Source organism: Callithrix jacchus, chromosome 4, assembly GCF_049354715.1.
Source record: "Callithrix jacchus isolate 240 chromosome 4, calJac240_pri, whole genome shotgun sequence".
NCBI lineage: Eukaryota > Metazoa > Chordata > Mammalia > Primates > Cebidae > Callithrix > Callithrix jacchus.
Genome location: NC_133505.1, coordinates 18,855,514 through 18,870,809, shown reverse-complemented (window position 1 = coordinate 18,870,809; position 15,296 = coordinate 18,855,514). Strand labels below are relative to the sequence as shown.

General features: G+C 45.2%; 1 protein-coding gene across 1 annotated transcript in view; it reads right to left on the bottom strand.

Moving 5' to 3' along the window:
- Positions 1-15,296, bottom strand: part of ADTRP (androgen dependent TFPI regulating protein) — a 64,221-nt gene that overhangs the window by 45,152 nt on the left and 3,773 nt on the right. The window contains exons 2-3 of the mRNA XM_002746225.6: positions 8,421-8,555; positions 6,407-6,508 (exon numbers count right to left, since the gene is read on the bottom strand). Coding sequence (XP_002746271.1) covers positions 6,407-6,508; positions 8,421-8,555 — 237 coding nt within the window. The remainder of the gene's footprint in view (positions 1-6,406; positions 6,509-8,420; positions 8,556-15,296) is intronic.

Sequence of the window (15,296 nt, the reverse complement as noted above, 5' to 3'; positions counted from 1 at the left end):
AGAGCAGGTCCGGCTGCCTGTTGCCCATCTTGACATCATTATGTAACAGGCATCTCAAACTCACATGCCTAATTAGAACAATTGATCTCCTCATTCACAATCCTTGCACCTCCCTAGCCTCTGTATCCATACTCCTTCCCTGTGGCTTAGGCTAAAACTCTTTTCTCTGCCATATTATTAAGTATATACATGCCATGTTAGGGAGGGATGAAGATGGTGTCCCTGAAGAGGTGGCTTTTTCTATCTTACTCAGAATAAAATGCAAACTTCTTGCAAGTCACACGAGGCATAATCTGACCCTGGCTCCAGCCTCTCATCTCCTCCCTCCTCATTCTGAACCAGCCATGCTGGCCTTCTTTTAGGTTTTAGAGATGCCAGTATTTCCTTGGAGGCTTTTTAAATTTGCTGTTCTGTCTGCCTGAGCCTTTCTTCTGCCAGAATGTCCTGTTGCTGTTTCCCTCACCCTATCCAAATTTTTATTAAAATATCAGCTCATCATGGAGGCATCCCTTGACCACCATAAATTCCCTGTACCCTGTTAAACCTGCCTTTCTCTCTCTCTCTCTCTCTCTCTCACACACACACACACACACACACACCCCACTCTGTTCTGTCACCCTGTTTATGTATTGTCTATTTCCTGCTTATCTTCCCCACTGGAATGTGTGTATACGCCGCAAGGAGAGATGTTTTCGATCGTCTTGTTCTTCATTGCTGCATCTTCAGCTCTCAGAAGAGGGCCTGGTACATAGGAGCTATCCAAGAACTACTTTTTAGCACTTCCTTATGTTAAAGTCAAATGTCTTGCTTATGATTATACGCCTTAGCTATATTATATATTAGGTTAGGTATGTAATATTTCTTTTAAATTTCTTAAGATTAGAGACCATATTTCATGTTTTTCTTGTCACTTACATAAGGACACAATAGTACAAAGCACATACGAGTGATTTTCTTCAAATGAATAATTCTTCATTTTGTCTTTTTGATTTGAACTCGGCAATGGAAATCATCTAGGGGCTTTCTTTTTAAGTGTATGTTCAGTTACATCAGGTGTTCTAGGTAAGAGGCCCATAAATGGAATTTGGAGGGCTCATGAGCCTCCTCAAATTGTACACAAAACTTTATGGGCATTTGTGTTCTCCTGGGGAAACAGTCTAAGAGTTTTTCAGGTTCACAGAGGAGTCTTCCCTAAAGGTGGAAAACCACTGAATTATCCCAAGATATGCAGACTGTGGGTGACCTATGCCCAGAGCCAGGGCTGAGTTGAGGGTGAGGAATCAGGAAGGGGTGGGAAGAGTTTGCAATGCTTGGGATGAAGACTGGCTGACCTTACTCACCCCTACTTAGCAGCCCAACAATTTCACACCAAGCTTATGGGTGGCAGAGAAAAATCTGGGATTGGGTCCCAATGCTAATGATAATAACATCTTTCATGCTACAACTGAGGAAGAAACTGAAGATTTCAAGTTTTACTTCCTGGGCATTTTGCCTTCCCCAGCACATCCCTGGGAGAGGGCTCGAAGGCCATCCTGGTCAACCAGCCATGCCTTGCTCATGAGTTACAGCCAGGCCGGGACACGTGAGGCACAGAAGCCCTCCTGTCTGTGTTCTTCCTTCAGCAATAACTGTGTTCCTCTGCATAGTCCCACCTATGCCACTGCCTTGTATTAGCATTAACTCATTATATCAACTTTGTGTGTGTGCATTAGACTCAACCAGATTTAAGATTGCTAGATGTCAAAACCCTCATTAAAGATCAATCATGGTGTCACATAGTGGTGCTTAACTACTCTTTTTCAGGTGAATAAATGACAACATATTAAGTAACTAGGTGGCTGTATTTGGGACTTTCTCCAATTTAAAGAGCAGGGAAAGTCCTGTCTCTCAATAGCAGATTGTGTTGAAACCCTCATTAACATCAATGAAACTTTTTTTAGTTCTAAGACTCTGTGATCATGGATTGAGAGTAAGCCAATGGATCCTGGCTGGGAACTCATACGTTTTACACGAGAATACCTTATATTCGTGCAGTCCTTGACAGTTGTTAAAGTTTGCACACACATTCTCAATAATCAGGTACTATTTTTAAAGATAGAAGGGGCTCTGAGGAGTTCTCTGATCTATTTCACCTCTCCTTTGGGGCGACCTGAACAATTTAGGTTGATTTCCAGAGAAATAAGTCCCCCAGCTCCCCTCAGGTTCAGATCTGATAATTTTCTCAGTTACTGAGAGTCCTCTTACTGCTATTTAAATCTGTCTGCTCTGATTCTATCTTTAGTAGGTATTTAGATAAGACCTGAGGAGTTAATGTTTTCCTGGCAAAACCTGAAGGAATACTTTGCTGTTCTTTCCCTTCTTTTATGAAGACTGGAGAACTGCTTAGCACTAAAACAGTCAGATTGATCTACTTTAATGAAGGCACCCTGTCCACGGTGGATGCAAATATCTCACTGATGCTTCTATTTAGTCTGAATACATAGCAAGGGCAGGAAAATGTCTGTTAGAGACACAGTCCACTTAAAATAGTCCTGCTGCAGTGACACGTTTCCAATGAGCTACACGGGTTGAGCTGGGAGCAGTCCAGAGACTTGATTAGTCATGAAGGTCCTACAACCACACTGTGTCCAAGGGGAAGGTGGTATTTCTTCCTTTGACCAATACTACTCATAACACCTGGGCAGCATCATAAATGGCAATGGGGAAAGTATTCCAAAGCTAAGGCTAAAATAGCAGACATAGGGAGTGTTGGGTAATGAAAGAACATTTCGGGACAGCATGGCGCTGGCAGTGGAAGGCAATCATCCTTCTACTGTGGAAAGGAAAAAGGAGCTGTACAGGGAACAGGGTCAGCCCCTCGCAGAGGCACATAGTACCAAATGTCCAGCCGTACTGCCCATCATCACTCTGGCTGCCAAAGTGGTGATTTCCCAGAATTGTATTCCTTTCTTTGGACTGTCATGGACAGGCACTGGTAAGATGTGGGACGTGTTAACAAACTGACACAGCAGCAGCCATTTCCACCATTAGTTCACACTAGTATTTAAGAAGCTGGGTTCTGGGCACAGTGGCTCATGGATGTAATCCCAGCACTTTGGGAGGCTGAGGCGGGCGGATCACAAGGTCAGGAGATTGAGATCATCCTGGCTAATGTAGTGAAACTCCATCTCTACTAAAAATACAAAAATTAGCTGGGCGTGGTTGTGCATGCCTGTAATCCCAGCTACTCAGGAGGCTGAGGCAAGAGAATGGCTTGAACCAGAGAGTCGGAGGTTGTAGTGAGCTGAGATAATGTCACTGCACTCCAGCCTAGTGACAGAGCAAGACTCTGTCTCAAAAAAAAAAAAGGAAGTTGGCAGAGGACATTACTTGAAGCAATAGGCCAAGAGGATTTAATAGTAAGGACAGAAAATGTCTGGAACAAGGAGCACAGTCTAGAAGACAGAGATGAGTATAGTTATTAGGACACTTCATTTGGAGCAGACACCAAAAGGAGGCAGAAGTTTGGGGATGGCTGCGTTAGGGACACACAAGGCCAGTTTTGCTGATACCAACAGTTTTCTTAGAGATGGATCTGTTGAGAGTTTCTTTAATCAAATTAAGAGAAACATAGAAATGTCTGCACATGACCTAGGATAGGCGACCTCCTCCTCTTCTCTCCTTATCACCATTGTTCCACTTCCTTTGACCCTGGCTCCTTTTCCCTGAGAGATTCATGTTACTTGAATGACCAAAGGGCAATGGACAAGGTCCATGGCATCCCTCAGCTTGTGAGGCACGAAAATATTTAAGGATCTCCATTGCACAGTATCTGCCTTGCTAATTAAATTAGCTCATGGATGTGATGTATGTTATCCAGCTCTCTGCTTCCAAAATTATCAAAAAGCATATGGCTGTTTATTTAGCAAGGTCACAAATATTGGGCACCATCATCATAACTATTTGAAAGAAATCCAACTTTATATCAACCCCAAAGTGGTGGGGAGCTGGTAGTCACTGGGGAAAAAAACTACGAGATGAGCTCACAAACCTTGAGAAGGTGTTTGAAGGGTACGTTCGGCCCCAAATAAAAGACAGTTACAAGACTCTGCCTTTTTACTATTTTAGTAACATCTAGCTCAGCAAGTAGTTTCAAATCTCTTGATTTTCTTCGAATTTTGGCTTAGTAGCATACAGATGAGAATTTGGGATTTTTTTTTAAGTAAGAATTCTCACTTTGCTATATTGATCAAGCAAAGTGAGGTCCTTTTGATTGCCTGATGAAGTATGAAACAAAACCAGATCGAATCACAAGCTCTGGACTTACTGTAGCAAAAGGCAATGAAAGGCGCATCGGCCTCAGATTTCCATCCTAGCTGTGCTTCCTATGAGTTCAGTGGTCTCAGGCGCATCACTTATCCTCTCTGAGCTTTCATATTTTTTTTATTTGTAAAAATCAGCATTATAGTAATCTAAAGAAGACTGTGTGAATTAAATGAGCCCATACCTGAGAAACATGCTTTGTACAATATGAAGTACCATTTCTTTAAAAAAAAACCAGAAATATTCACTACATCAGTGTCTCAGATTAACATTCATCGGATAGGCCGGACGTGGTGGCTCACGCCTGTAATCCAAGCACTTTGGAGGCCAAGGTGGGCAGATCACCTGAGGTCGAGAGTTCAAGACCAGCCTGACCAACATGGTGAAACCCCCGAAACCCCGTCTTTATTAAAAATAATAATAATAATAAATAAATAAATAAATAAATAAATAAATAAATAAAAACATTCATGGGACATTGAGAAGGTGAAGAGTTTGACAAGAAAAAGTTGAGAGGAGGAAGTTTCCTGAGAGGTCAGACTTATTTAATGTAGTTCTGGTTCTGAACTCTAAATGAGTTCAGAGCTGTGGTCTGTAAGTCAGTCAGTCATCAGTATTTTACTGAGCACAAAATTTAAGCTGAAATTAGTTCTTTTTTCTGGAGATTGGGGCTTGTGGCAGGGGCAGCATTCGTGGACTGAGTTGTTTTTTTGAGTTGGTCATCTTGTGAGTTTTAAGACAATGGAAAGGCGGGCAAGCGTAGAGATAGGAGAAAGTCTCTGAGGGGACTTTTGAGGAAACTTGATATACTATTTCCTTGTGCCTTGCCGGTTTTTTTTGAGACGGAGTTTCACTCCTGTTACCCAGACTGAAGTGCAATGGCATGATCTTGGCTCACTGCAACCTCTACCTCCCAGGTTCAAGTGATTCTCCTGCCTTAGCCTCCCAAGTAGCTGGGATTACAGGTGCATGCCACCACCCCTAGCTATCCCCTTGGTTTTTAATGCCATTAGCTTCACAGAATCTGAGACCTTTTTATAATCTCCTGACTGATGTGGAAATACATTTGTAAGTATGGAGAAGCTGAGTTTGGTCTTTGAACAATTACTCTGTGCACATCGCAACAATGACTCATTTATCCTCTTCCAACCAAGACCTAGACAACCTCATGTCAGCCCTGCTTGTCTGGGTCCCTGTTACTGGTATTCAGATTCCAGTGACCTAAAAATCTCAGAACAGGCTCTGTTTACTATTTAGCCTCTCCAAAACACAAACTGGAATAAAAAGCCAAATGGAAATATATTCCTAGAAATATGTAAATGCTAATCCCATTTGTGATATAGAATCCTGATGAAGTATGTTACTTACATAGCTGCTACTCAGCTATGAGATATTCTCTGGATGTTGGGGTGGGCTTTTTTTATAAAGCTGGCTTGATTCCATCCATAGATCAGAAGTTTCTAACATATTTGCAGAAGTTGCTTCTCTTTCAGGCCTGCCCTCTCAGATCCCTGTGTCTTTTCTTTTTCTTTCTTTCTTTTTTTTTTTTGAGACGGAGTTTCTCTCTTGTTACCCAGGCTGGAGTGCAATGGCGCGATCTCGGCTCGCCACAACCTCCGCCTCCTGGGTTTAGGCAATTCTCCTGCCTCAGCCTCCTGAGTAGCTGGGATTACAGGCACGCATCACCATGCCCAGCTAATTTTTTGTATTTTTAGTAGAGACAGGGTTTCACCTTGTTGACCAGGACGGTCTCGATCTCTTGACCTTGTGATCCACCCGCCTCGGCCTCCCAAAGTGCTGGGATTACAGGCGTGAACCACTGCGCCCGGTCCCCTGTGTCTTTTCAATGACTTCCTAAGCAACGTGGCACAGTTTCACCCGGACATCTCGTGTGTTCTCAGTAGACTAATTGCAATTATAGCACTGGCTTGTGTTCATCTTATACCTTCGATATGCCCTTTAAATAAACAGCGATGGGGTGAGGAGAGAGGAGTGGATTGGATGCTGTGGACTGAGACACTTGGAAACATAAATAAGGCACTTTGGAGTTTTCAGTACAGAGGCTATTGGTGTTTTGTGTTCACTGAATTTTCCCCTCACTCACCATTGCATGATTCAGCCACGCTGGGATAACAGTATCTAGGGTCTCGGGGTAAACAAGATCTCGATTGTAGAGAAAAAGCATCCAGAATGCCAAAAATACAAACTGGAAAATAAAACACAAAATAACATCATTAGACTTGTTTTTACTGAGAGCTTTCTAAGATAACCAAGGAAACACGGCTAAATAAAAACAGATAACCATTTTAAAGATATCTTACATATACATTATAGGAATGTAATACATACACATTATAGTAATTCTACAATAAGCATTTTCCCCTCCATTTCATTGCTGTATCTGCTCTCTCTGGGGACTCCTCAGTGTGCCAGAGAGTTAGGGATCCATTATTTGTCATCATGGCAGGCAGAGAAAATATGAATAAACAGGATTCCCAGACCATTAGTCATTTATTTTAACCAATATCTTCTTTCTCTAAACTTTCACCAGGAATGCCAAAAGTGGCCACATGGAGTGGCTTGAGTCATACGTGTTCCTTATCCATGTAACTAGGCATGGTGAGGGGAAGCAGGAAGGCTGAAAACCACGAGAGGTGCCAAACTCCCAGGAAAATGCACAAGCTAGTCAACTGAGGGCTGGATCTCCCTGGTGTCAGAACTTTGAATCGATCTCCTCTTGTACTCCTTAGCTCTGTTGTTAAAGCATCTATCCTCTATGCTACAAAGTCAATGCAAAGGTAAGGAAGTTAAAAACTATTAAACTCCTGATCTTCCCATCTTCTGACATTTCACAGGTTCCATTTCTAAGCCTTAAAAAATTAAACAGACTTCATCGTCGATTTTAAAACTTGGCTCTAGCCAGACTTGGTGGCTCACGCCTGTAATCCCAGCATTTTAGGAGGCCAAGGCAGGCAGATCATTTGAGCTCAGGAGTTCAAGATCCGTCTGGATGACATGGCGAAACCATGTCTCTACCAAAAGTACAAAAACATAGCCAGGCATGGTAGCATGTACCCGTAATCCCAGCTACTTGGAAAGGTGAGACAGGAGGATCGACTGAGCCTGGGTGAGGCCGCAGTGAATCAAGATCGCACCACTGCACTCCCACCTGGGCAACAGAGTGAGACCCTGTCTTAAAAAAAAATACAACAACAAAAAACCCCAAACACAAAAAGCTTGGTCGTTAGAAGATTTTATACAGATGGAGGTAGAGGTATCCTGCAAAGTAATAGATACCCTTGCTGTGTTGTCAGAGAACTCATTAGTGTTTGGAGAGTTGCATTTTGCATTGAAGTCTGAAGTCTTAGTGCTATAGGAAGCAGGACAATGGCAGGTAGACGAAGGTAGTCATTTCTAATTACAGCCCTTGGGTGGCAGCCAGCATGCCTGATCTCTGTTTGTTTCCATTCAGGCTAATGAATAGAAACATGAACAATATCATAGAAACATGGCTGGCATCAGCATACAAGCTTTCCGTGCCTGGCATATGTCTCACTTCTTCCTGATGTCCATCCATTCCGCAACGCGAAGGAGGCACCCGCTGTGTACCCACACCAGGCTGTCTTTCTCTCCTCGGTGTCTTTTCTATGTGCCACCTTTGAAGGTCTCATGTCTTTTACAAAAAAATATTTTTTATTTGATGGTTTTCCACTTGCAGAAGCAACACATGCTAATTGTAGCAAGTGAAACAAGATGCATAAAAGGAGAAAATTAGTCATCTCTCTCACCAAGGCTCCCCATTACCATCACCCTCATGGAACCAAGGTTGTCTCAGTTGTATTCTGATTAAGAAAGGTCCTTCATACTTCCCCATTAGACAGCGAGAAGGACCTTGTATCCTTCACAAAGGTACAAAAGCCAGTGATAAAGCTGATCACTAATGTGCCCTGTTTCCTAAAGACACTGGGCAATGTGGTGCAGTCCTCAGACAGGACATTGTTGCAAATACAGTGGCTGTGGTTTCCAATTACGAGCTCTCAAACAGCTTGGCTGCCCAGGAGAAGCATTTGTCCATATGCACATGTCTGTTATGTTATGTACACAACTTTGTAACTTACTGTGGATATGGGAAAAGCCAGTGTGGTGAAAAGCAGGTCTCTGAAGGCAGTTAGGAACGTCATGTCTTTTCTCCCTCTGATTCTTTTCAGCACATCATCCAGGCAGGCAACCCCGTAGAAAATGGTCTGCAAAAGCTAAATCCATTACAACAAATGAGGGCATTTTCATTTGCTTTAATTAACACCTTCTTCACTGATGGAAAACTCTAGCCCTCTGGGAGTAATGTGGCTTCGAGAGGGATGGGGCTGTTGGGCTGTTTTGGCTGAGATCCAATTCAAGGGCTGGGCTTCCAGCTCATTGGGTCCTGACCCTGCTCACTAAGACTGATTGAGTAAATTTGTTTAGGGGATAATAATGTGTACAGTATTTAGTGTAATGGACTTGAGCTAAAATGGAAACAAAATAAAGAGTCAGCTTTAAAGGGGAATGTAAGGACATAGATATCTTGGCACAGAGGTGGGAAGAACCAAATAAATAGCTCAAAGGCAAAGAGGCAGACACAGGGTGGACAAAGTCAGGAGTTTTCCTGGGAAGGAAAATTAGGAAAAATGTCTGGTGCTGAAATCTCTCTCTCACTAGAGAAGCTGGAATCAGGTCAAGAGCACCACAACGAATCTCTGTGCTCTCCCAGGAAAAACGCACAAAATGGTGCCTTGCTTAGCCGAAGAAGAGCAGGTGCATTTCCTTCCTTAAATAGGGCACCTGCAGGCCTCACTGAGAAAATCTGGCAGTGGCAGCAATTTAAATCCAAGGGGACAGAGCAAGCCATGGGCTCTGGTGGGTTACTAAGTGCTATGAGGTCCCTAAAGCCAGGAGAAGAGAAGCAGAGTCTTTTTCAAGAAAGTAATTGATATGGAAGGCAAACTTTGCCTTCTTACCGCTTTGTGCAATTCTGTGGTTTCTTATCTAAGGACTGGTGGGTCACAAAGATACAGAGTTTGAGGGGTGGGGGGTTTAAGTTAGGCTTGCAACAGAATCCATCCAAATCCTTGAAAGCCCTGGACTGGTACAAAAGGGGTAGTCTGGACTCCGCTTTTAGGGTATAAGTCAGGAAGGTTCTAGAGCCTGGGGAGTTGGGCTGGTGATTGATCAAGTTGGCTGTTGGGGATCGATCTCTGAGCTCTGGACTCTAGGAAAGACCTATCAGAGTCAGCCTTATGCTGCTCCTGGGCTGAGGGGGTAGGCAGGAGAGGATACGGAGATGGGTCAGACCAGCAACCATCACCCAGGAGCTTGTTGGAAATGCAGGCCCTTCATTCCATCCTAAACTACAGAATCAGGGTCTCTAGAAATGAGGTCCAGGAGTTTGTTTTTTAATGAGCTTGTTACAGATTGTTTAATCTGGGTGGGATGAGGGCAGAAATTGAAAATCTCCCTGTTGGGTACTAAGCTTATTACCTGGGTCACAAAGTAATCTCATGACATGCAAGTTCCTTATATAACAAACCTGCACATGTATCCCTGAATCTAAAATAAAAGTTAAAAAATAGAATTTTGTAGCCAACCTTATTAAGATATACTTTACAGAATATAAAATACAGATATTAAATATAGACAAAAGATTTAATCTTTCTGTAGGTTAAAGTTCTAGAACCACTGAACTAGACACAAGTTTGGCACTCAAAAATCTGACTACACAAGGCTATAAAGCAGACTTTTATTCACGGCTTGGTGTGCCAGGCACCGGACTACGGGTTTAATGCTCAAATTCTCATAACCACCTTAGGAGCTAAGTCCTATCATTAGCCCCACCCACCACCATTTTACAAATGAGGAAACGAACCTGCCTAAAGCTTCCTGGCTGATAGATGCCAAAGCCAGCATTTAAAACCCAGAATCCTGTTCTTGAGCTAGACTTTTAAAAAATAGAAAATATATATCAGGTTTCTGGGAATAGTTCAGATAAAGCATTGTGGGAGGTCAGAAGAGAGACAATTATCTCCAGGTGGGTGAATTAAAGACAACTTCAAAACACACGGATGCCCAATCCCCACACCCAGAGATGCTAATTTAATCAGTCTGGGGCTAGGGCCTAGGCTTTGGGATGTTTTTAAATCCTCCCAGGTGATTCTAATCATGGGCAGCTGAGGCTGAGAACCACCTGCCTGGAGGAACTTCCGTTTGGAAATTCATACCTTGCAGTCTCAAGAGAGGTGGGGCTGCAGAGATGCAGGCTGTTGAACCCTCATGTGGAACAAGATTGCAGGAAAGGGAGAGAGGAGAACAGAAGAGTAGGCAGCAAACAGCAGGGCAAGGCCCTTGTCTAAGGGATAGGAGGGGTGGGGGACCAGGGGGTGGAAGTGACCAGGGGGTAGAAGAGCAAGAAGACAAGAAACCATGGAGGGGTGGGGCGACAGCTTTAAGTGTCATGAAGAGGTTGCCACCCTCAGACTTCTCATTATTGCTGGTGATTTGGACATTCGCACCCTCAGGGCCGTAGATTCTGGATGTGCAGTCATTTGCACAGGATGTTGGAAGAAGTTCCCTCCTCTCTCCCTCCCCCATCAGTGGCCTCTCCTCACCCTGGTTTCACTTCCAGTCGCTCAGGCTGCAGCAGGCCAGGCCGATGCTGTAGTTAGGAAGAGCAGGCATGGGCTTGGGCCCAGGGGAAGAGGCCTGTGCTTTTCTATCAGCAGGGCAATTAATCCCGTCCTGAGCCTGGGCCAGGCTTTCCCTCTCTGGGGAGAGGCCGCCTCCGCCCAGCGTGTGAAGTCCATGTGACCCGCTTTCCTCAGGCTGGAGCTTCCTAGAGTCATCGTGAGTCAAGCTCCTCCTGACTTTGTCCTGCCTCTCCCAGTCGCAGGATGTGGAACTCGGATTGGGGGAGAAAACACATTACTCAGCTCCTACGGGGCTTCTCCATCAATAAAAACTAGCTTCACACCTCCGACCTGCCAATCTCCTCCCCATCTCCACCAGAGCTCACGGTGACTTCTCAGCCACATGGCACACAGGCATTTCTAGATACCCACGGTGTGTGCGGGGAAGCCCTGTTGCCATCGAGCTTACTCAACATGGAGGCGTCATCATCTGAATCCACGAGGAGCGCGTGGAACCCCTGCGTGGGGACTCAGGAGGGAGATGCTAGGGAGCTGCCACAGAAAAGAAACCTGCAAGGGCTGGGGGCGAAGGGGCTGCGAGGAGTAGCTGGAGCGCACGAGACAATGAGGGGCCAGGAGCTCCATAGGGAGGCTTCCAGGAGGGAGGCAGGGACAGGTGTGGATCGGCCCGTCCCACTGGAAAGGTCTGCTCATTCTCCAAGGACGATGCAATGTTTATAAAACTCAGGATGAGGCTGGGCGTGGTGGCGCACGCCTGTGATCCCAGCACTTTGGGAGGCCGAGGCGGTGGATGACCTGAGGGAAGGAGTTTGAGACCATCCTGGCCAATATGGTGAAACCCCATCTCTACTAAAAATACAAAAGAATAAGCCGGACGTGTTCGCGTGTGCCTGTAATCCCAGCTACTCGGGAGGCTGTGGCTGGAGAATCTCCTGAACCTGAGAGGCGGAGGTTGCAGTGAGCTGAGATCAGACCACTGCACTCCAACCCCGGGGGGACAGAAAAAATAAAAATTAAAAAAAGCTCGGGATGAGCTTGACTCACGATGACAGAAGGAGCAATCAGGGAGGCAATGTTAGCTGTTACGGGCTGAGTTATATCCCCCACCAACCACCACCAAATCCTAACCTCCAGGACCTCAGAATGTGATTGTGTGAAAAAGGTGACGAAGTTGAAGTAGACTTGAAGGTAAGAAAAAAAAAAAAAAAAAAAGAAGAAGAAAAGAAGGTTAAAAGAAAAACAGAGGTGACGAAGTTAAAACGAGGTCATGACCTTGCACCCTAATTCCCTATGACCGGTGTCCCTATCAGAAAAGGAGATGAGGACTGCAGACACACACACAGGGAAGACCACGTGAGGACACAGGGAGAAGGCAGCCATCAGCAAGGCAAGGACGGTGGCCTCGGGAGAAGCCGACCCTGCCCACATCTTCGGACTTCCAGCCTCCAGAACTATGAGAACATCAATTTCTGTTGTTTAAACCCAGTCCGTGGAACTTAGTTACAGCAGCCCTAGCAAACTATACAGTAGCATTAAAATATGATCGCAGCAACTGGTCTTCTTTTAAGATCTTACAACAAAATTACTATCATTTACATTTCACAACTATTTTGGTTGCCTGGCATCTACTTATTCAGAATTTATTTCAGAGCTGCTGCTCCCTGATTTATCCTTTCTCATGGTTCTTCCCTAATTCTGTTCCCACTGTGTATTCCGTGCCTTTTCCTGAAATGCTGCTGCTCTGGGTTCGTTAGCTGTCTTTTGTTTCTGTTGCTGGCTGACAAGCTTAACACCTGCGACAAAGCTGAACTGACGTTTTTAAATAACTAATGCAATTCAAAAAACTGCAGCTAAAGGATATTTAGTTTTTACATTCATGTGTCTTCACAAACCCACAAAAATCTTTAAATCGTGGAAACTTACCCTTTCTAAGTCATCAAGCTTATTCTCTTACCTTTAAGCCAGACCTCTCTCTCTTTAAACTACCTTAGGAAATGAGAATTTCTCCTATTTAAAAAGTAATTCCAGGGAGGGAGATTCCACAACTTTCCTGAGCAAGACATTACAAGTCTTATTGGATGAGTCAAGTAATCCAACACCCAACCCAGGACTGTGCCTGACTCAGCCAGGCGGGACTTTCTTATTTCTCTCCTTCGAAATGATGCAATAATTTGCCGTGGAAGACTACACCAGAAGCAAACAGCAAATGCGGACTGTGAAGAGTCCTTTATATAACGGTGGTGGTTGTGTTTAGGGCAGGTACTATGCCAAGTATATATGTATTGGTATCGAATATGTGATTTCCATCATTATTCATGCACATTTAACTTAAGAAACTGAGATGAAAGAATGAAATAACACAGGAGGAGAAATAATGTGCAGAACACAATTTGGAATAATGAAGAGAAAAATGAGACCAAGAGCATCGAGGGACAGGCCAGAAAGAAGTACCAGAATGCTTGGCCAGTGTTGCATAGCTGAGGACAACGAGCTTCAGTACAGCAGTAGGGTGGCTGTGGATGGAAGACCTTCTTGATGGGATGGCTTCCCTAGGAAGGGACTCATGCTTGTTAGAACCATGTTCTGGTCATTGACTCCTTTAACCAACATTCACGGAATGTCGGTTAGGTACCAGAAATTGTGTTGAACATAATACAGGTCAGGGAAGGCTCTGTGTTAATGTCTTTATCTGGAATTAGGAAAAGAAGTGGAAGAAGACGAAGAGGAGAAGGTGAAGGAGGAGGAAGAGGACGGAGAGAAACCTTTTCTGTATGTTTGGTATTTCACATGATGCAGTTCAGGTTCCTTGGGAAACAGAATCTGAGATTCTGAGACGTGCCTGCAGGGTATTCACTGGGGAACACTCTTGGACATCTACGAGAGGGAGAAAGGGAGCAGGGTTGAGGCGGGGAGGCTAAGTGCTGTACAGTTGCATGTAATCAGCTGATCCCTTGAGGAGCTCTGAGCTAAGCTGCTCCTTCAGAGCCATCCTGGAGGATGGCCTAAACCGTGGTGGAGGCAGCTCCCTTCTGCTGAGTGCAACTCTGGGAGGGAGCTCAGCTTTGCACCATCAGCAGCCAACACTCTTTCTGATTGCTTGGGGCTGAGTACCTCAGAGCTGGGAGGTATGAGGATCTGGGTGCCTTATCACAGTATCCACTACGCATGAGAAAACTGAGGCACAGAGAAGGCAGACAACTCATTCAAAATCACACAGCAAGTCAGCACAGCCAGTGTTCTGGCTTCAGAAGCCGGGCCTTCAATCACTCATCTCTACACTGCATCCAAAGGACCTACCAAAATGCTGTCATAGTTGCTCAATAACTTATAGCCGCTTTATTTTGGGTGCTGGTGGTGACTGTCACCTAGTTCTATTAGTCCTTACCCTTTCAGCTATCGAAGCACCTTTGTGAGGCAGAAATAGTCAAGTGTATTTGTGACTCCGTTGAGCTTAAGAGTGCTATAGATTACTTAGGTTTGTCCCCCAAGTGTTGAAGTGGGAGCCATGCTATACATTCAACCCCATCATCTCACTGTTCACAGGCTACCTTGGAGTTTCGACCCGTCCAGGCCTCCCAGGTCCCCTGCTCCCCCAGCCCTGGGCCAGCAGTCCCGAAGACTTATGTGGTATTGCCGCTGTTGTCCTGAGAAATTTAGGGTGGTGACAATGGAGCTGCCTGGGGCTTGGGCAACTAATGAAAAGGGAGGGAAAGCTCATGCTTCTGCTGTTGAAGGGAATGTCAGGGATGCAGGGAGGGAGGGGCCGGCTCAGAATCTCCCCTGGAGATCCCAGTTATGCGGCCCCACCCCAACAGTGTTTCAGAAGGAAGTTCATCTTTAAAAAGAGGATGAATTCTGCAAGCCAACTTGTGGCTGCTGAGCCGTGCCCTAACCCCCACTAGCTCATATTGCCTGGGATCAGGGACAGTCCCTAGATGGAACTGGAGTGGACAGGGAGCAAGGGACGCAGCATTTGTGGAGGACTCAGGCACTGGATAGTCTGAGCCAACCTGAGCAGCCTGAGGACATGCACGGCACTGCCTTGTCTCCATGCCCAGCCTCTGGGGTTCCCCACTCTGCATGGTTGGCTGCTCTCTGCTAGAGCCTGCAGACTGTACCACCAGGACTGCCTGGTGCCTGCGGGCAGCTACAGCAGGGAGAGCAGAGGCTTGACAGTGCTTCTTTCCAGCCGGGAAGACGGGACATGCAGCTCAGGGAGGGAGAAACAGCAGCCATGAAAGGTAAGAGGGTGAAAGACTCCTGCTGGCCTCCATCCACCACCAACCTAGGTGCTCAGTGAAGAGACTGATGTTC